Raw genomic sequence first — 22785 nt, forward strand, 5'->3', positions numbered from 1 at the left:
GCATTACTTTTGGAGCAGCCCTCAGACAAATTCTTTTAGATCACACATATTTTTGTCACACACAGCCCTTCATCATTATCACCCTGCACTACCACAAAATATGCTTTAAAAGAGCATAAATTCTGTGGATGATAGAAAAGCCGCCTTAAGGGAAATAAAAAACGCAATGTAGCCACAGACTTCACTACAGAGGGCTAATAATGCTGTGTTACTTTCAGTCTCTGTTTACTCGTAGTAACAGTAACAGACATTCCTTGATCCGAAAAAAATTATTTAGCTCATGAAGAAATCTTAAGCACCTTAACTCTGGAGTTCAGACCAGGGTACTGTAACTTGTTTTTGTTTCTATGTAGCGCCATAGAAAATAATCCCCACTGTAAAAAGAACACAAAGTCAGAGCGACACACTGTACCTTTCCTCTATTCCCCATCTACTGTATCTTATACTATGGAATGTTATCTTTTTTTTTTTTTTTTTTTTTTACAAGTTTCCTTTATTTTTGGTGACATTTACAATTTGTCTATCCCCCATCCTTTAAAACCTGATTGTAATGATTTTAAAAATTTAGAAGGTTAGTATTTCTACTCTGCCTTTGTTCCACCTGTCACAGACTTAAAATATACGTTCTTATTTGGGTTTCTTGGATAATTCCTCATGCCATATAAACACAGTGTTTTCCCTTCAACACTATGTGTGGAATGTGCTTTTTTTTGTGTAACCTTTTAAAAGCTCCAACTGCATACTGAAGGGTATTGCCAATTTAAGGGAAAAAAATCAGGATCAAAAGCAAATCTAGCAATTCACATTCTTTAACTCCTCTAAGATCAATGCTATTGGTCACCTATTACATGCTGCTATCACTAGCAAAACTCCTTCTGTTGGCCTATTGTTTTTACCTATTCTTTGGAAGACAGATGATCTGCAGTATTTCTTAACAATGAATGTATTCAGTAACTGTTTTTTTTTGTTTGTTTCTTAAACAAACATAGGTAATTAAAGGAGACACATTACTGAATTCTGATGATTTCAGAGAAAAAAAAGGGGCAGAGTAAAGGGCATAGGTAAATAACATCAAAAGTCATAAGAACTTACTATAGCATGGTAAGAAATGGACATGTAGCTCAATTTTCTACAGAAGAAATTTCTGGATTTTGCTATTTGGTAAGCAGACTTACATCCAGAATCTAATTGACCTTTACCCTTGAAACAAGCTATCATTAAATAAAATAAGTTGCAGATACAGAATTTGAAAAATACAAAAATTTCTAGCTGAAATACTTGTCAAAACTGTCTTCAGTCTTAAGGCCAACATGCATGACACAGTCATCATGTTAGAGAGCTGCTGGTGTTGACAACTGAGACAGGGACAGCAGAGTGAGAAGACTGTGTTAAGTAGAAAAACTCTGAAAAATGTCATTAGCAGTTACTTGCTGTAAAACACATAAAAGCCACAGTTCCTTAAATCTACAGTATGTGCTTTCCTATTTACATGTAACCTAAATGACAATATTACTGTGATATATAGCATTTGGCAGTATATGTCTTTAATGCAGGTATAGACATAATTCAAGATGGTACACATGTATATAAAAACCAGTTAATTTTAAAGTAATCCTAAATGAATATTGCAAATAATGTTGTATAAACGCATAGTGTTTGAGGGGAAAAAATACTTCAATGGAAAATGAAGTCCCACATATTGAGTTTGGCACTAGTATATCACTATGTCACTTTCTTTTTGATTGAAGATAGCTCTTTCTGAATCTCACTGAATTTTGGTCGGTTCTCAGGATGGTAGTCCCAGCACCTCTGCATTATTTTGTATATTTCTTCTGGGCATTTTTGTGGTGCTGACATTCGGTAACCTGGTACACAAGAAAAGGGGAAAAAGTTCAGTACTGTAAACTAATACATATTGACAAATTTAAAAAGAAATGTGCAAAGCTGACAATTAAAAAATAAACTGAGGGCCGGTTTTACATGAAATATGAACAAATTCTTCAATACACAACCCCGTAAGGATGGGTAAGTATTAATCTAACCCAAGCCCAGGTATTAATGACATTTAAGTTGTGTAGGGTAAATTGTCAATATGTTTCTCATCGCTGAGGGCAGCAACATGCATAATTTTTTTTTCCAGTATCTTAGGAATTAGGTACCCTCTTAAGCTTTAATCATGCTATGCCTGTTTACCCCACCCTCCAGCCATCTGGGAAGAACATTAATAACATGGGAATTATAATCAAGACAGGAGTAGATTTTTTTACTCTTTTAAAATGTAAAGACCTTTATGTTCATTGCTCTTCCACTCTCTGTATCCTCAAGAAGTTCCCTTCCCACCTACAGTTTATCTGTTTTTTTCCTTCCCCTCATTTTCTTAACTTATTTTTGTATTTTCCCACATCATCCTAACACTATATTCTTCTGATTTGCTCTGTAGGCAGTCTGCTCTGAAAACTAAAGGAGGTCAATGACTTAAAGATGAACAGGAGAATAAACAACCACTTATTTGCAGCTGATAATTCAAAAGCCATAGATGAATGGACTGAAGAGATGTACCCAGAACAGTAAAGGCAAGTTCCTAATGAGCAGAAGTAAACCAAAAATCCCAGAATGCCTGCAGTCAAAAACCATGAGCTCCTGGCAAAACTCAAGCAAAAAAAGGGAGCATGAAGAGAATTAGTATGTTGGATGGAATACAAAGACAATGGCTAAGCACCCTAGGCTGAGGTTAGGAAAACAAGCCCAGCAAGAGTGGAATCCTGCCAGGGATGTGAAAGGCAAGAAGGAGGGCTTTGACAAAATAAAGGCTAGGGAAATGTGGGCTCACTGCTCAAGAAAGCTTAGGATGTTGGGACACAACATGAAAAAGGCTGAGGAACTGAATGCCTTCTTTGTCTCTGGCTAGCAAGACTGGCTTTTAGGAATCCTAGGCCTGAAGGACAAAAGGAAAAGTCTGGAGCAAGGAAAATGCATCTTAGGTGGAAGAAGATCAGGTCAGGGAATACCTAAGCACACTGGACATATGTAGATTCATAGAACTTGATGAGAAGCAATCACAAGTGCTGACGGAGATGTCACCAAGAGGCCTATCTTGATAGTACTTGATTGATCAAGAGGACTGGGAAAATGTCCAAGAACAAGGAGGAAAGTAAATGATACTCCTATCTTCAGGAAGGGCTGGAAGCACACAGTGACTACAGGTATGTCAGCTTCACATGAATCGTAGAGCAGCTAATCATGGAAGCCATTTCCCTGCACATGAAGGATAACAAAGTCATTGGGAGTAATTAGCCAATCCGAAGATCTTTGTGATGAAATCATCATATTTGTAGATGACAGAACAAGGGATTTCATAGAATCATAGAATGGCCTGGGTTGAAAAAGACCATAATGATCATCCAGTTCCAACCCCCTGCTATGTGCAGGGTCACCAACCAGCAGACCAGGCTGCCCAGAGCCACATCCAGCCTGGCCTTGAATGCCTCCAGAGATGGGGCATCCACAACCTCCTTGGGCAACCTGTTCCAGTGCGTCACCACCCTCTGGGTGAAAAACTTCCTTCTAATATCTAACCTAAACCTCATTCTGTCTCAGTTTAAAACCATTCCCCCTTGTCCTATCACTATCCATCCCTTTAAACAATCATTCCCCCTCCTGTTTATACGCTCCCTTCAAGTACTGGAAGGCCACAATGAGGTCTCCCTGGAGCCTTCTCTTCTCCAAGAGAAGAGGAACAATCCCTCAGCCTTTCCTCACAGGAGAGGTGCTCCAGCCCTCTGATCATCTTAATGGCCCTCCACTGGACCCGCTCTAAGAGCTCCACATCCTTCCTGTACTGGGGGCTCCAGGCCTGGACGCAGTGCTGCAGATGGGGCCTCATAAGAGCCGAGTAGAGGCAGACAATCACCTCCCTCTCCCTGCTGGCCACCCCTTTTTTAATGCAGCCCAGAACACAGTTGGCCTTCTGGGCTGCAAGCGCACACGGCTGGCTCATTCAGTGAGGCTATAAGCAATACATTCCAGTAGATCTGAATGGAGAAGCACTTGAAATACAGTCTGAATGTGCAGACAGGTGGACTGAAAATCTGCTGAACAGTCGGGCCCAGTAGAAAGCACACAGTCTAGTAGGAGAGCTGTAATTAGTGAAATACGCCAGGGCTCAGTACTGGGGCCTGATTAACATCTTCATTAATGATTTGGATCTTGTGGGTGGCACAGTGTACCCTCAGCAAGTGTGCAGACGACACAAAACTGGGAGGAATGGCTGATATACCACTGTCATGCTGCCATCCAGAGGGAACTCAAAAAACTGGAAAAATGTACCTTATAAAGATCAAAATGGAGATATGGAGAGTCCTGTACCTGGGGAATAACAACCCCAGGTACCAGGACATGCTGGGACAACCCAGCTGAAAAGCAGCTTGGTAGAAAAGGCCTCAACAGTCTCGGTGGACACCAAGTTGAATGTGAGCCAGACAGAAGTACATACCGCAGGTACCTTTGTGGTAAAAAAGGCTAGTAGGATACTTTGCCTTGTTTGGCAAAGCATTGCTATCAGGTGGAGGGACGTAATCCTTCCTCTTTTCTAAACACTGTTGAGTGAGGCCACATATGGAGAGCAGGGTCCATTTCTGAGCCCTCCACTACAAGAGAACATGAACAGACTGCAAAGAGTCCTGAGGAGGGCCACAAAGAAGACTGAGGAGACTGAAGCATCTCTCTTCTGAGTTAAAGCTTAGAATGCTTAGATTCAGGTTCAACCTGGCAAAGAAAAGACCTCCAGGGAACATCTCACCATTGAGTACAAATACCTGAAGGGAGGATGGATCCAGGCTCTTTTCAGGGTTGTGCTATGCCAGGACAAGATGCAGTGGGCGCATGCTGGAACACAGGACATTCTCTCTGAACATCAGTGAGCACTTCTGTGCTACGTGGGTGATGGAGCACTGGCACAGGCTGTACAGAGAGGTTGTGGGGTCTCCTTACTGGAGATCTCCTGAAGCTGCCTGTTCCTGGGCACCATGCTCTGAGTGTCCCTACTTGAACAGGAGACCAGATGGGACCTAGAAGTCTCTGTCCACCTCAGATGTTCTGTCGTTCTGTGAACTGTTTACCAAATACAGCTCTCAGGGTTAATTACAGACAGAGAACAGCACAGTGGGCTGACACACAGGGTTCTACAGCTAACACAGCTCTGTGACTTCAGGCTTACTGTAGAAACGTCTCTCTCTCTTTCTAAAGCAGAGTATAAATGACACTAGGCTCACACAACAGGTAAAACATAGAACTATTTTTGATATTTTTTATATTATATGTGTCTGCTGTAAGTGCATGATTTATGTGTGCAACTTCAAAGAAGAACAAATGAGCTCTAAGACACACAGATAATATGAAGCCACATAAAAATCCTTTCCTTCATAAAGTTGTCCCTATAAACTAATTTTTCAAAACAGTGATGGCAGCAACTACTTTTTGTCCGTAAATACTCTATATACTCAATTTGGGATTGAAATTATCCTGGTTTAATTGTAAGCATTCAAGTAACTAAATGTACTGATGACTCATACTGATTGAGGAATTGAGACAGATAAATCAGGATGAAAATCTGGAGTATCCTAGCTGACTATCCTAACAGATAAGCTGTAATTTTGTGAAAACCAGACAAACACAAGAACGATACAAGAAATGATGATTCTAGAAGAAAAACTGAAAGAGAATTTCTGATGGGCCATAGTACAAAAAAACTAGAAAGGCAAAAAAATACTTCTTAATTTTTCATCTGGACCAATTTCTTTGCAGTGGATTCAAACAGTAATTAGGTAGTAAAACTTATTTTAACATATATGTCTCTGCTTTGACAAAGACTGAATTTCTGCTTTTGCCTTTTAAGGATAAGCTTTGATGGTCATCTACAGTGATTATAATCAATAACAACAACCCCCCCCCCTCCTCTCACCAAACTACGCTTTTTAAAAATCAATTACCAGTCTTACTCATTTAGAATCTGTTTTACACAGTAGTACTACATAGAGTTCTGAAATGTCACTAAATATGATGAAAATAAATCAAAGTCCTGAAATCCTGCTCATAGTTATTTGCTACTTTAAGAAAAGTCTTTTGATTATTTTGTAGGGGAGAAACGCAGCTTTTATGGCTCAAGCAGCTTACCATTTTCCACTGTAACTGATAAAACTTCATCTGAAATACTTTAACATAGAAGATGGAATGATACAGATTTTTTCTTCTAGAAGTTTAGAATATTTATAGGTGCATTAGCATAATCTTAAATAATTCATTCCCTTCAAGCCTCTGCTTTGCATAGCAGTAAATTCATCCTCTCTTCATCTTACCTTTTAGTAACACACATGTATGTTTTATATATTATGCATATATATAATGCCTACAAATCCTTCCTCCTTTAAGTCAATGGTCAATATATTCCTTTTCATTTTTAATATACATCTATGTTTGTTAGAATTATCAAGTAAATAATTTCACAATATTTTTGCTAACATTTCCAGATAGCTAATTCCAGATAAATAATTCCAGATATTATTTACTTGCTATCCTTCTTTGTCTACTACATCCTCATGAATGTATACAGCATTTCTTTCACTCCCTACCTTTCTCAACTTGTTCCCGTGCTTGCTGGTTGGTCATTCCAGGATATGGGCATACTCCTAAACTGAATGTCTCCCACAGAAGGATTCCAAAGCTCCATACATCGCTCTCTGATGTGTATCGCCCTAAGAAAAGGAGAAAACCCACAGCTTAGTCTACAGAGAAATTCATTCTTCAAATGATTTCAGATACTATTTTTTTTATAAAGTATTATTATACTGGGAATTTTTAAGCTGAACAAAGCTGTAGCTACAAATAAACACTCTGTAAATACCATAGTCTTCAGTATTTGAAATGATATATCATCTTAAACACAATAACTATACAACAAGCCAACTTTAAGAAGTTTGACAAACAGACTTGCTACACAAAGGATATGATTGAGATAACCTTACCATATCAATTATTTTGCTGGTAATTTAAGAATTACTTACTTCTTACTGTAAAAAAAAAAAACAAACTCTTTTAATACAAAAGGACTTCAACTGCTGTTTAATTTGACCCTGAAAAACTGATGCAGCCAATCAGTCAAAGTAAAAGTAAAAAACTGGACTTGCTTGTTCCAACTATCCTTCTGAGACAGTAAATTTTGATAACTGACTTCCAAACCTCTCTGTGTAATGAAAACCTGATTTCATGGAAGAAGAAGAGCTCTTGTATCATTGTCTCTGATGTATTCACATTAAAAAAGGCACTGCATCACAAAGTGAAGGATCCAGGCCTTTTGTAGCAGGATCTACGAAAATGTTACCTTAAAAATCCACCTCCCACAATTCTTTCATCAATTTTTTGTTTATATTTCTGTAACTTATTATTGCATTGTATATATATATATCTTCGGTCTTAAAAATACATGCATGCTTATGAATACATTGTTTGTTCATCTCCAACCACTAGATTAAGCAAACTAAGCCACCTCTGGCTAGAAAAAAAAGTAAAATACATGTAAATTATAGTGACAGTCAGGGATATGTCAACTGCTCTGACGTCAGAAAGTTCAGTTTACTGTTAAACTAAGTATCACTTCCAGCTGTGCTATATTAGTTAGTGTGCCTTGTAGATGGTAATTATGAACATTCACTGTGCTCTTTGTAATAAGATTAGTTTTCTTGTCGGTATATCAACTCTCTTCAGAGTTTGGCATCCACTAATTTTAACATTTTTCCTTGAAATCATAAAACCACAAATAAGAATAATGGTAAGGAATGCCACTGAACAGTGCCCACTGAAGTAAACGCTGAATCTTCCACAAACTCCAGTAGCATCAGGATTTCAGTTGTAACTTCAGACACAGCTCCCTGACCACTCCGTTTTTCCTAATCCAGTTTAAAGATCACAACTTCAGTTTCTGGTTTGTTTGTTGGCTTCTCCTTTTTTTTTGTGTGTGTGTGTGTGTGTATGTGTGTGACTCTATTCATTTTATATATACAGTGAATCCGAAAGTGATAAAAAAAACCCTCTTTTCTTATTTTCTTATGCACTGCATCATTCACACAACGGCCAAATTTCCCTCTCTTTCATTTTCTCCCAACTCTTACATTTTTCTACTAAGAACCAACATGAACAGTAGTTTTGAGTCATGGAACATTTAGTTCTGTTTCAGTCTGGTATTAATAAATGCCTTCAATGTTACCCACACAAAATAATGCAGTAGATAGGTCACATTATCAGCACTGTAAAACACTAACCCATTATTTTTACTTGTATCTTTCAAGGGAGTAGAAAATATAGTCCTTCAAAAATACCCAGAAACCTACCACCACTTTTTGAATATCATATATTAGACTGCTGACAGTAAAAATATTCAAGATGGCTTATTTTCACAGAATCACAAAATTGTAGGGTTTGGATGGATCATTAAGTCCAACCCCCCCGGCTAAAGCAGGACCCCCACAGGTAGGCATCCAGACAGATCATGAATATTTCCAGAGAAGGGGACTTTACAATCTCTCTGGGCAGCCTCTTTCAGTGTTTTGCCACTTTCGCAGTGAAGTCCTTCCCTGTGTTAGTATGGAATTTCTGTGTTCTAGCTTCTGCTCATTGTTCCCTGTTCTATTCCTGCACATCACCAAAAAAAGTCCACCCCTATTGACTTGACCCTTGCACTTTAGATATTTATAAGCATTTATCACATCCCCTCTCAGTCTTCCTTTGCCCAGGCTGAAGAGACCCAGTTTACTCAGTTTCTCTTTGTATGCAAGATGCTCCAGGCCTTTCATCATCTTTGTTGCCTCCACTGGACTCTCTCTAGAGGTTCTTTTTTTGAACTGGGGATTCCAGAACTGGACACAGTATTCCAGATGTGGCCTCCCCAGGGCAGAATTGAAGTGGAGGATCACCTTCCTTGACCTGCTGACCAAGTTCTCTTCAATGCAGCTCAGGATACCACTGTCTTCTTGGCCACAAGGGCACACTGCTGGCTCAAGGCCAACCTGTTGCCCACCGGGACACCCAAATCCTTCTCTACAGAGCTCCTCTCCAGCAGGTCAGCCCCTAAACCATACTAATGCAGATGGTTACTCCTCCCCAGGTGTTTAAAACTCCACTTTTGTCCTTGCTGAAGCTCATCAGATCCCTCTCTGCCCAACTTTCTACTCTGCCAAGGTCTTCCTAAATGGCAGCACATCTTTTCGGTGTTTCAGTAACTACTCTTAGCTTTCTATCATCTGCAAACTTGCTGACAGTGCACTGTATTACTTCATCCAGGTCACTGATAAGGATTGAATAAGAAAAGACCCAGTAGTGACCTCTGGGGAACACTGCTAGTTGCAGTAATAAGTAATAAGTAATAAGACTGTTTCCTATTTTATGTAGTTCACTGGACTGCATCAGGCTATGAGCACCAGGTTTCCATTATATATCAGTATACTCTATGTACTTTTGAAACAATAAAATAAAGCTTTCAAAACACCTGCTGTAGCGCAACAAACACCAGAATAGAACGTGTATTCTACAGCAACCAGCAGCAACACTAGAACTCCAGAAAATAACTGGTAATATAGGATCAATTTTTGTAACTGCATTTATTTTTAGCTTTACAAAGGACAGATCTGCTTTAATGTATTATGGCATTAACTTCTGTAAAAGTGCTAACTAAATGAAGCATTTTCCTGTCAAGTCACAAAGTTATGATTTCCAATGCAGGATTTTAAACTCAAGCTTTAAGAGATGGACAAAATATTTGTAGACATTTGAGAGAACTGCATTTAAAATATAACATCATCCATTTAATATGCTAACTCTTCACAGTTCAATTCACTTAGAAAATCTTATTTTCTAGTTTCACTCACAAGTTAAAAAGCTAAATGCTACAGTTTCTATTTTTGTTTTGTATCTAAAACACATAGTATGGACCACTTCCCTTAATCAGAAATAATGGATTTTCCCCCAGTGTGAGAACAGCACAGCATTATACAAAACTACAGGTTAAAAAAAAAAAAAAAAAAAGTCAGTTGAAAAAATATAAAGCAGTCTTAATTTTTTTCAAGTGCAATGATTTACCTAACACAGAATATTAACATTTTCTACCATTTCCAAAGAAATGCGAGAGCAATCACTGCTCTAAATATGCAGAATCTGCCATTTTTTGGTAATGATTCAGATGACTAACAAATCAGTCCACTAGAACCAGTCAGTAGCACAGCCAGAGCATTATTTTAGTGCTCGATAATAACATAAGAGCAGCAAGCTGCTGCCTTATTCCTTTCAAAAGTAGAATGGTACTTTATATACCATTTAAATATGATGAACCACTAAAGTATTTTAAATCTTTTTGATCTGACGTGAATCCAAGGAAAAACTACATATACACTAAAATATTGTGGATGGGATAGCCCTCCTGCTTCTTGTACTGCAGGTACTTTCTGCGGGGAAGTAACAGATACATCCTTACCGTAGTTGAGGGCTTCTGGGGCAGTCCACTTGATAGGAATCTGCTTTAAGCCTGATGATGAATATACTCCATCATCCTCTTGACGAGACATTCCAAAATCGCTTATTTTCAGTATGTTGCTTTCACCCACCAAGCAGTTCCTTGCAGCCAGATCCCTAGGTTAGAACAAGAAACATTAACTCCACATTTCTACATGTTTAAAACTACTTGTTTGGAAAATGTGAAGAAAAACATGAAACAATTTAGCAAGTCTTTTCTACTACAGCTCAATTTGCCAGTGAAATGAGTGGCACCACACAGATCAAGCTTTTAGAAGCTTGTGGGGAGACCACGAGAGGTATTTTCTGAAGGGACTGCAGTGTGAGGGGAGCCTACACGGGAGCAGGTTTATCCTGAAGGACTTCAGCCCATGGCAGGGTTGCAGTGAGGTGGAAGGAGCAGCTGAATGGAGAAGCAAATCTGCATGTAAGCAGATCAGATTTTGTGTGAAATGAAACAGAATTCCAAGTAGATGCCTAAAACATCTTCCCATAGTTAGGAAAGACACTGAAAAAACAAAACAAAACAAAAAAACAGAGAACTAGCTCTTACATATTACACATATTATCATTGGAATTCCCATTAAAAATACAGCTACTGAGTATTACAGAAAAAGGCATTTTGGCTCAGTGACAGGTGAGAAGCTTAAAAAATCAACAACGTTCCTTTCTCTCTGATCTCAAATATACCTTTCTAGATTAGGAGAGAGGCTGTAATAATAACTGATAAAAGACCTAATGTAGCTTCTATGCAACACATGTTTGAGATACAAATACATGAAAATAATGTATTATTAATGCAGTATTCGTTTATTACATTATTTCACATTATATTAAAATAATGAATAATAGTGATTACTGTAATTCCAGTCAGTGTAATAAAATACATATGATGGTTTTTGGAGGAAAAACATTTTAAACAATAGGATTGAATTGTAACAGTAGCTACAACTCCTGGGCAAAGTATTCTTAAAATAAATACACAGTGAATATTTTTAGCTTAGATAGCTAATATTCCATGGGAAATAACTACACTCGCTTTCACATTTTAGACTGGAGCTGTAGCCGTTTTGAAGTGAACCCCCTGTGCGCACTTAATGGACAGTCATTGGTTTTGAAGAGTGATTTTAGAGCATGGAAACTAGGTTATTTTTGAAGGAAACTAACCTGGAGCTTTGCCCAAGGTGTGCACCAAATTTGGGTCCGTACCTACAGCAGGAAGAAAAGTCTGAACCAATGACAAACAGCTCTAAACACGCTGCATGGCAGTGACACTCAGGACATTGGTCTGAACTAAATTTCATCTTTAAGTAAAAGTCTTGATCCATATATTTACAGGTGTTAAAGTTCCTATGTCTGCAACTATTTTGATCAATTGATGCATACTGATTTTGTACTGTATTATTTGCTACATACAGAGCCTTTGTTTGTAGGTAACCATTAAATTTGATCTGAACATTTAAACTGCAGCTGACTCACACAGCTTTGCTGTCAGTAAGATAATTTATGCCTCTTGAGCGTCATGCTACATTAATACATATTCAGTTATTTTTGCAGTTAAGGAAACTGTGCTCCTTAAAAACACATCTGAAATCATAGTTTGCAGCTGAAAGTATGCACAAATATCTAAACTGGCTCAATATGTACCATCATACATAGTTTAATGTTAGTATGAGATATTGCTCAGTTCCAGTACCAGTTTGTTACTGCTTATGTTCAAGAAAAATGTATCACCATGACATTCCCAGTATTTATGGCTGAGGTTCCAGTTATATTTCAGCTCTGAGGGTTGGTTTTTTTTTTACCATTTTACTCTATTTAGTCTAGATCTTGTGACAGTTGCTGATAAGGAGTAGGTCATATGTGAAAGAAAATTTACAGTTAGTTAAAACCATGCACATCTCCTTACTTGAGTCAGACCAGCATTTAAATCAGTTCTGAGTAAGATTCAGAAAAAGCTAAACACTGAGCTGTCTTAAGTTTGTTCCTCATAATTCTGATTATTAGGGAAAATATATAATAAATAGTATAATGTTGTATGCAAAGCTTACATGCAGTTCACGCAGTTTTTGTCTGTTTCATGTGTGACAATTTTATTTATCTTTTAGGATCACCTAAAAGAAGTGCTTGTCATTATTACTAAACATTGCCTATTACATTTCCAAGAAAATCAAACTGAAATATGAGAAAGTGGTAAAGTTTGCAACTATCTTCTAGATGTACATAAATTAACACCAGATCTTCTAAAAGATCACAGACACAGAAGCGTTGGCTTCATGCAAGTGATTTTCAAGCTGTCTGTTATTTAGGAGTGGGTTGCAGAATGATACCATTCAAGTTGACATCCTGTATACAAGCACCAAGGGAGGAATCACGGGCCAGTGGCTAGCTAATAGTCTGCAACTTGTGAGGGTGGACACAACTGTCAAGTTCGCCATCAGTCTTTCTGGGCAAACTGTTGATGCTTTATTTTTGTCAGTTACCCATCTATCACACCGAGAAGTATTTTTATTGCTATCTGTAAGTGATGAGCCCCAGACAAGACAGTTTAGCCATGTTGATGAACCTGATCTTCCCTTGATTATATCTCAGCCACTCCTTAACTGAGCTGAAAGAAAGGTCCAGTACAATGCTTAGCAAGAGCCAAGTCATGAGGAGAGGCCTCTTGTCATGCAACCAATCCTGGAAATGGAGCAAGAAAAGCCTCCAGAAGTCCAGGAACTGGGGCCAATAAACAGGAGCACGTGCAAGTCTACGAGGGACTCTACACAGAACAGCCTCATTGGCAGGTCCAGTGCTGCAACCAAGATGGTACTCTCCCTGTTCCCCGATCTTTCTTTGCATTTTTCCTCTCAAAGTTGCTAAGTAATGCAAAGCTTACTTTGATTTTTCATAAATCCTCACAGTTTAGTTAGATGTACTTGTGAGAGAGCCAATGCCTGCAGGGTAGCTGTTCTCTAGAAATCTTCCACTAAAGCTTATGTTCATGTACACACCTTTAGTGTTATTTCACCTTAATCTAACCATGGGGATTTGCAAATCTCAGTCATTCCTCCCTCCACACAGTCGGGATGTGACAATCCCACCAAAAATTCTACTCCTCTGCACACTAATACCTTGCCATTCGGTGGGATAAAACAGTATGACTACAGTATAATTCTCAGTAGTTCACCTTCAGCAGCCTCAGGTTCTGAAATTACATCCACTGAAAATGTATTTTTTAGGTTCTTTTCTCCCTTCTCTCTTGTAATTTCTTAGCAGTGTCTATTTATCTATTTTATTATTTCATTCCTATGTCTTGTAATTGCCCTGAAAGTTAGGGTACCTTGTTAGCATTTCCATTCTCATCTACTGAATCATCCAGAGTTCCTCATTTGTATTTGCACACTTAAGAGCATATTAAAACGTATTACATTAGCCACCTCATGCTTTTCTTTTTTATGCTGAGAGGTTGCTATGATTTTTCAACATATTCCAAGCAGCTTCTGCACTGCTTCTCCTCATGTCTGACATCAAGATGATATTCATATTTTTCTGTTCCAATATGAGACAAATAACCACTATGATTTACTACAGAACTTATAGTGCGAATCTGAAAAAAAATGAAAAGATATTTAAAAAGTTATATTAATTAATAAACTATAGGTTTAATTTTCTTTCAGATAGCTCCAATATAACACAGATATGGAGTTTAAAGAAAACTGTTTGCATTGTAACCTTCCATACAAAGTACACACAATGGGGTTTCATTCAAGAGTCACTATGTATGGTGCATGACATGAGTGACATGAGTGTACATGACATGTATACATATAATGCCTGTGACAGAAAGTGCTATGAAGAGTCACTATTACTAATACTACACTATTACTACTATTACTACTACTACACTATTAATTTCAGTTAGATATCTGTAGTAACTCTTCACACTTTCTAGATAGCCTGTAAAAGACATACAAAGAGAAATCAATGTTTTATTTGTTTTCACTTTCTTCTCCTTAATGTCCCTAAAGCAAACATCCTGAAAAAGTGCAGATATAATTGCATGGAATTAGGTGTCTCTCTCTGCATGTGGGACATTGTTTTTCTTCTCCTGCAGCATTTGCTAGTTGCTGCAGTAAATCCATAAAATCAGCATGCATCTTTAACATAGAAAATCAACAAATATTCCTCACTTCACATTGTGTAAGCTATAAAAATTAGGCACAAATTACACAGAGCTGCTACAGAACAAGTTCCTTACTAAAAGAGACGCTATGACTATCATTATTTAATATCATAATTATGGAAGTTCATAGTGCTATCAGAAACAATGTTTTTCCCCAACTACTAGAAAATAAAAATTGATATGTAAATCAGAGATCTGAGTTTTAAGCAGTTCCTTTAAATGCAAACAGGGCAATGACTACAAGTCACTAACACAGGCTGAATATGCTGAAACTGCTAGAGAGAGCTCACGTAAGGCTTCTGCTAAGAATTCAACAGCAAGCCAAAGTGGAAGTAGAAGCAATTACTCTGTGCTGGGAGTTGTTACCATCTGGATTCGTATCTATCAGAGAAGACATAAACCTCAAACTTTTCTCAAAGGACTCCACCTCTAAAGAAGTATGCAGAAATTGATACCTACTATTCGAATAGAATCCCATCAACTAAAGAAAATCAAAAGAGTGAACTCCTCATTACTAAAGCAGCAGGACAGATTGCCCCTCTGAACTAATTAGCTGTTTTATATCTTCTCCCTGGATCATGCAGTTAAAATGCTCCTAAGTGATAAAAGCAAGTAATTAATTAGTGAACAGGATCAGTTTATTCCCTCCGCATATTTAATTCAACCAATATAGTCTATTATCTGATTAAAAGAGAAGGGTTGTTAGCAGGTCTACACATGAAACTGATATTTTTGTGAACTACTGACGTTACCTGTCCTTCAGCCATCAGCCTCCTAGATCTTTGGCAAATTGCTGAGAAGAATCCAACTATAACATCCACTAACTATTTCAGCAATCTGGCAGTGAATCCTGTCAGATCCCACGGGCTTATGAATGTTGGGTTGTCAGAAACATTTCTTACATTTCCAGAGACTCTAGGTAGAAAGTTACTGCTCCTCCAAACATAGGTCCCCCAACTCTGAGGACTGGGCAACTCCATGTTTATCATTATTACTAAAAAATGAGGCAAAAAAGGCATTAAATGCCTCCGCCTTTTCCTCATACTTACATGTTAATAGAAAATATGGATATGCTTATGATACTAAAAAAAATTTTAATATTCCTTCAAAATGTATTTGATATTCAGTGGAATTACGGAAGAAATTGGGTGTCCAAAAAGTAATTAACTAAGATGAATAATTACCCAAGATGGGTCCAGAACAGATGTCTACATTTTGTACTTGTACTTTTACAGTCACAGGCATCTTCATTTCCAAAAGCAGACATTCAAGAAGATGGTTTATTCATAGTAAGTCAAATAACATTTTCATGTAATAATTTCAACAAGTACTGCATTCACAGAAGGCATTAAGATGAAACACAACACTAGTGTATATGACTGTATTAACTCATACATTCTTTATGTGATAATATCATGGATTTATTCACTCTATGTGATGACACAAAACTTGCTACAGTAACTGTCCTTGCCTTTTTATAAAAAGGATGGCTTTTCTTCTGAATTGTTTTGAATCTTTTGCTTATTCTGTTCCTAAGCACAATGTCAAAATATCATTCATTTCTCTGTACAGAGGTATTAAATACTGGTTTAACTTATCTAAAAGCCTAGTAACATGTGAAGAGATAAACAATTATACAACACAGATAGAAAAGCTTGCAGGATGCATTTAAAGAAAATGTCAAAAGCAGCATACTATTTAGCACTGATTTTATGACAAAGCTTTTTAGCAAAGAAGTACATCATTTTGTTTAAAAAAAAAATAGTGTTAATATTATTATGCTTTGTATGTAGTTTAAAAACAGTTCAACACTTACAGTGAAAGGTAGAGCATGAAAATTTGACATGTAACATCACAAGCACTCGATGAACCAAGACATTCAAGGGCATAATTCTAATACAGGTCAGCATTCTGTCTCTTATACGTTTTGTATAGAAAAAGATAAATGAATACAATAGAATTTGCAGTGCTTTTCAAGTCCCAGTTAAAAAATATATATGTATTTCAAAATCTTTCTTCTTAGGTTGGAATGCTTCTTTTAAGACAAGGTTTCTTTTAAGAGAAAGACATAGAGAAAACCGATACCAAAGAGAGGAAGATCAACTACAATTCAAAGCCACCATCACATTGCAGATTTTTCTTAATTAGTGAAGGAAAATTCAAGTGGATGGCGCAGGTAACATAGTAATTTAGCAATGGAAATTAAATTGACACAGATACATAATGATTGTTTGCTAACATTATTTTCTCATCAGAGAAAAAAACATTTTGTAGTTTGTACCTTGTAGTGTATCTCTCTACATTTAAAGATTAAAAACAAATGATTACTAACATGTTAAGATATTTCAGCATTCTAAAAATATTCTATTATATGAATTAGAAAAACTCTAAAGCTAAGAAGAATAATAGTTTACTAATTGCTCTAGACAGCTAAGCAAAATTTGCAGTTAGAAGTATGTAAGAAATATTCCAACAGAAATATGTAAGAAACTTTATGTCTAATAAATTGTAGACATTATAATAAGTAAAAATGGAAAGGAATAGCATGGCCACGACTATCCATTTTATGTAAATTCACCAAGTTACCAAATAATTTGACCTTCCCTCCGTTTCTAAGTTACTTGTGCTCTGCAAAAGGTTTTCTATCCACAAATAAAAATATGAAAGTAAAATAAAAGGTTTAGCGCTCTTCTGGCCACAAGAAGAAGAGAGCAATGGGATTTTGAAAAATTTGTGTGTAGAACCTGACATAGACAATATAGAAGGAACATGAGGTTACAGTGTGCTGAAGTTTCTGTCAGGAGAAATGAGTTAAAAGCAGAAAAATTGGCAAAAAGGATGTTGTGAGAAAAGAATGAAAGCGAGGAATGTAAATAAGCTCAACTGACCTTGCAGCTGGGAATACAGCACGGTGGTAAACTATGCTTAAGTGAACCACTGATAAACAGGTATAAACAGCACACGAGTAAACCTCCAGCATGGACTGTGCCTACATTCCCCGTGCCCGTGAGCCTATGCTCAGGTGTTCCTTTAGGGATGATCCAACTGGCAATGTAACAACAATAAATTCACTCATTCCACTTCAGCCACAGGTCTAGGCTGGTTCTTTCTTCCTGTCTAAACTGGCTCACAATTGTGTTGCAGAAGGCAGGGTGCAGGAACTGCCACACAGTGGCTGGCAAAAGAACAGGGGACTGGGGAGGTGGTGGCACTGGGGACTCTCCGTGTTGCAGAACAGCCCACCACTGAATGCTGGTTCTGCCTGGCTGCTTCCCTGACTACCATCCCTCCACTGGAAGTGGGATCTGAAGTCGATGATGAAGCAGTTATTAACTCCAAGATGATTGAAGAGGCTGTCTGCAAAATGCCCAGGAGAATGGCATCAGAGTTTTCTTGCTAGTTAATGAGGAGATTTGGATGGCTGTTAGCTCTTGACAATCTTAGAACTCTTGACTGTGAAGTTACAGCACTATGCATTGAGAGAGTTGCAAGATGCAAAGGTGATTGTATAAGAAGTAATTACTGCACAGACAGGAGTGCTGTGAGTTGCAATGCACTGTAAAACAGCTGGTGGCACATACTGCTAACAAATGAAGTTGCAGATGTGGTAAAAGTGAAGTTTTGACTTCTCCAGCTTGTGCTCTTACCATGAAAAATTCACAGGATGCCAAAAATTAGGATGAAAGATCTGAAGATGCCCCTGCAAATGCCTTTAGGGAAATTGAGGGGATGGTGAATAAAGAAAAGTCAGCAAAACCAAGAATAGTTAACACACAGCTGACTAGGAAACAAATGTAGAAAGAACATGTGTGAGCTGGTGTTCCACCAGCAGAAATAGACTTGAACCAAAACATCAGCATTGTTTAAACAAAAGCAAAAGTTAGCACCACTTAAAAGACCGTCCTTGTCCACACTGCCTGCTGCTTCACATCTGTCAAAGCAAGTGCCAAATGAGCAGAAACCTATCTGTAGCTCTGGGGAAATCTCACCCTGCCCCCTTACCTAAGGTTACTTCAACAACAGGAAATGCTACCCCATTTGCCATGATGGCGCTAAATGCCCCAGTCAAAGAACGTGTACTGGGTACTGATGTTTTGGCAGGACAAACAGTTGAGATAATAAATGGTTGCTTCTGCTTCTGATTACTCTGTTAATGCCCACAAAAGGGTAGCACAGGCATCCATGTAATGGAAACAAATGCATCATTTACAGCAACAATTTCCATCAGAAAAATTATCTGTAACCATTTCATAAGCCACTCATCTAGGAACTGTATCATTTAATCATGTGTCCATGCTACGGGAAACATCTCCCTCCCTCTCAGAGATCACCTCACATCTCCTCTGGAGGAAGTACTGGAAGGCCGCAATGAGGTCTCCCTGGAGCCTTCTTTTCTCCAAGCTGAACAAGCCCTGTTCCCTCAGCCTTCCCCCACAGAAGAGGTGCTCCAGCCCTCTGATCATCTTAGTGGCCCTCCTCTGGACCTGTTCCAACAGCTCCATGTCCTTCCTGTACTGGGGGCCCCAGGCCTGGACGCAGTGCTGCAGATGGGGCCCCACAAGAGCCGAGTGGAGGGGAACAATCACCTCCCTCTCCCTGCTGGCCACCCCTTTTTTAATGCAGCCCAGAACACAGTTGGCCTTCCAGGCTGCAAGTGCACACTGCTGGCTCATGTCCAGCTTGTCATCCACCAGGACCCCCAAGTCCTTCTCTGCAGGGCTGCTCTCAAGGAGATCTTCCCCCAGTCTGTATAAATACCTGGGATTGCTCCGACCCAACTGTAGCACCTTGCACTTGGCCTCATTGAACCTCATTAGGTTTTCATGGGCCCACTTTTCCAGCCTGTCCAGGTCCCTCTGAATGGCTTCCTTTCCTTCCAATGTATTGACTGCACCACTCAGCTTGGTGTCATCTGCAAGCTTGCTGAGGGTGCACTCAGTGCCATCATCTATGTCACTGATGAAGATGTTGAAGAAGTATTATAAGTATTGTGACGTATTTTCGACATTTTCTATAAGATGAGCAACAGTGTCAGAACACACAGCAACATACTGAAGTTGTCTGTTTTCATTTATCAGCTTTGCTAATGGTCTGGAGGAAAAGTCAAATAGCAATTTAATTGAACTTCCAAATGAGAACAGATTAAAAGCTGCTGCAAACACCAGTAAGGGCAAAGAAATAAAAATAATGAGAGAAATAAAGAGCAGAGAAATGTCCGTTGGAAACAAGAAAATCAGACAATCTGTAAACAAAAGTAAAGATATTAAAAAAAAAAAAAAAGCCTAAAACTAGACATTTTCTGGGACTTTTCTTTTGCCTCGAAAAAAGAAGGCTCAGAGAGAAATCTTAATACAAATAGCTGAAAGGAGAGAACAGATAGGACAGAGGGCGCCCAGGGCAAGGACAGGAGGCAGTGGGCACAAAGTGGAATGCAGGAGGTTCCCTCTGAACACCAGAGAGAAATTCTGTGCTGTGCAGGCAACGGAGCACTGACACACATTGCTAAGAGGGTGGTGAGGGGACTGGAGGTGAAGATGTGCAAAGAGCAGCTGAGGTCCCAGGTGTTCTCAGCCCAGAGCAGAGGAGCTGAGGGAAGGCCTCATGGTGGCTGCAGCTCCTCACAGGGGGAGGAAGGCAGCGCTGAGCTCTGCTCTGTGTGACAGTGACAGGGCCCGAGGGAACGGCACAGAGCTGTGTCAGGGGGATGTCAGAGGGGTATTAGGAAAAAGTTTCTCATCAGAGGCTGGATGGACACTGGAACAGGTTCTCCGGGGCACTGGGCACAGCTCAAGAAGTGTTTGGACAGTGCTCTCAGACATAGGGCTTGAATTTTGGGTTGACATGTGTGAAGTCTCAAGATGGACTAGATGACCCTTGTGAGTTCCTTCCATCATATTCTATGACTCTATCTCTAAAAGCTGCCTGGGCTTGATCCAGGGCACTCTGCTCTGGGTGGCCCTATTGGACCAGACAACCTCCAGGGGTACCTTCCAGCATCAACTGCTCCATGAATCTGTAGGTGCTGCGTTAGAAATAATCACTCTTCAGTCTTACAGAAAAAAGCTTCCATTAAAAAAGCATGCAACTCAATCTTCTTTCCTGATCTCCCAGTCCTTAATTTTTGGACATAATCTGCAAAAATTTGTCACTGTAAGTGACCCTTATATTATTAATTTTCTGGGGCTGACACAATCTTTGTACTGTTTTGGTTTTTATTTCTGATCCACTATTAAATAAAAGCCCAATTTACAACTCCTGCAGGATTATATTTGCCTTCAGTTCTTCTCTGTTTAAGAGTCATTGTATTCTTACAGTATAAGGAAGATGTTTCTGAGATACAGCTTCCTCATAGCTACTGCTCCTCTCATTTAAAAAAAAAAAAAAAAAAAAAAAAAAAAAAAGCTGTAACCTTTCCAGTTCTTACTGGTAGCAAATCCTTCTTTCCCTTGCATAGTTTAGCTCTGCTGATTTCATTTCCACTATGTGTTCACAGCCTGATGAGTTGCAGAAGGAGGCAAGAAATATTTTGTCCCACTGTTGTAATTAAGCTTTTCTGCAGTCTCAACTATGACAAATTAATAGTCATAACACAGTATCATCAAAGGTAATCATAATTATTTATAGCTTTGACTTGGGAATGTAACTTTCTTCTGCTCATTAACACTACTATCTATGACTGTATGCATAAACAGAAAAGGTGTTATACTTTCTACAGTAAGAAAAGCTAAAATATACAGAAATGGGAAAAAAAACCAAAACCCACACATATAAAATGAAGGACAGAAACAACAGTAAAGGCCAGGGATATAAGAACAGCTTAAAAGCAGGAAGTTCAGATTATTATTGTTGCCAAACCAGTATTTATGAGCCAAGAAACAAAATAAATAATAAATTAAATGATTCAGAACAATAATAAAGAGTACAACAATAGAGTAGATATGGCAATATATATTTCTGTTTTTTCTCCATAGGTTTTAAAATATATTAATTATACTGACATGCGGAATCAAACTCTATAACCACAAAGTAGTTATAAAAGCAGGTATATTTTAATCAGTGCTGCACAAACACCGAGTGCAAGGGGGATCGTTCCTCCTAACTTGCACCATGTAGGGCAAAAGCTTGGTACAGATATAGGCCGAACTAATACATAATCAATGATTTTCCTGGAATTCACATACATATTCATTACATTTCCGAGAACCCATCAGCATATGGTCCCTCCCTCTTGCACGTGCGCTGTGGGCAGTTGGGGTCTCCTTCTGGTGGCCATGGGATGAAGGCTCATTGTCTTTAACAGAAGTAATCCAATCCTGACCCTGTGTAATGTTTCTTCAAGTTTACAACAGAGTTTGGAGATGTCCTTTTCTTATTTGGCCTCACATCCTGCTTACCTGCATTCCTATACAATAGTTAACCCTTATCTTGTCCTCTCCTTACTCACATTCCTATACAATGGTTAACCCTCAGTTTGTCCTCTCCTAACTCAATACTGTGGAATAAGAGATTAATATATAAAATGCACTACTGTTTCTTAAAAGTATGTAGAACAAAATCATGTTCACATCAGATGCATATCATTCAAACAGGAAAGACAGGCCAGGTTATTCGGAAGAGACATTAGGTATGTATGAATTTTAAATGTTTCTCTCTTCTTTCTTATCAAGAGTAATGTGTTAGCTAGCACTGCAGTCAAACATGATATGCAAGTCATACATGACTGTAGACCCTTACCTACTGAAACAGAATAGTCATAAATACATAGAGTTACATAAAGAAATTCTGTCTGACCAACTAGTCAACCTATTTCCTGTATGTGAATACCTACTGCAATTTTAAGTATCTCTACAAAAGAAGATATGATACAATATGCTGCATAGTAAATGAATTTGTTTGGTTGTCAAATCTAAAAGATTATCAAGCCCTATATCAGTTGATACAAAATACTAATCAAAATGAAGTTGAAGGACTTTAGAAGCTGATTAGTAGTTAAAAAGTGCAACAGCTACATGAGAGAAAAAGTATATATTTTATGTACAAAAATCTTCCCTAACTTTTAGTTT

The 22785-nt window shown here is 38.3% G+C and overlaps 1 protein-coding gene across 5 annotated transcripts in view; it reads right to left on the reverse strand.

The window, feature by feature from the left end:
* Positions 1-450: 450 nt before the first annotated feature.
* FER (FER tyrosine kinase) overlaps positions 451-22785 on the reverse strand; it is a 172025-nt gene continuing 149690 nt past the window's right edge. For all 5 annotated transcript variants that reach the window (XM_031605034.2, XM_090132110.1, XM_090132113.1 and 2 more), the window contains 3 exons: positions 10517-10671; positions 6627-6749; positions 451-1865 (listed from right to left, as the gene is read on the reverse strand). In XM_031605034.2, coding sequence (XP_031460894.1) covers positions 1723-1865; positions 6627-6749; positions 10517-10671 — 421 coding nt within the window. In that variant the 3' untranslated portion in view covers positions 451-1722. The remainder of the gene's footprint in view (positions 1866-6626; positions 6750-10516; positions 10672-22785) is intronic.

The sequence above is a fragment of the Phasianus colchicus genome, chromosome Z (genome assembly GCF_987193195.1).
Source record: "Phasianus colchicus chromosome Z, bPhaCol1.hap1.1, whole genome shotgun sequence".
Lineage (NCBI taxonomy): Eukaryota > Metazoa > Chordata > Aves > Galliformes > Phasianidae > Phasianus > Phasianus colchicus.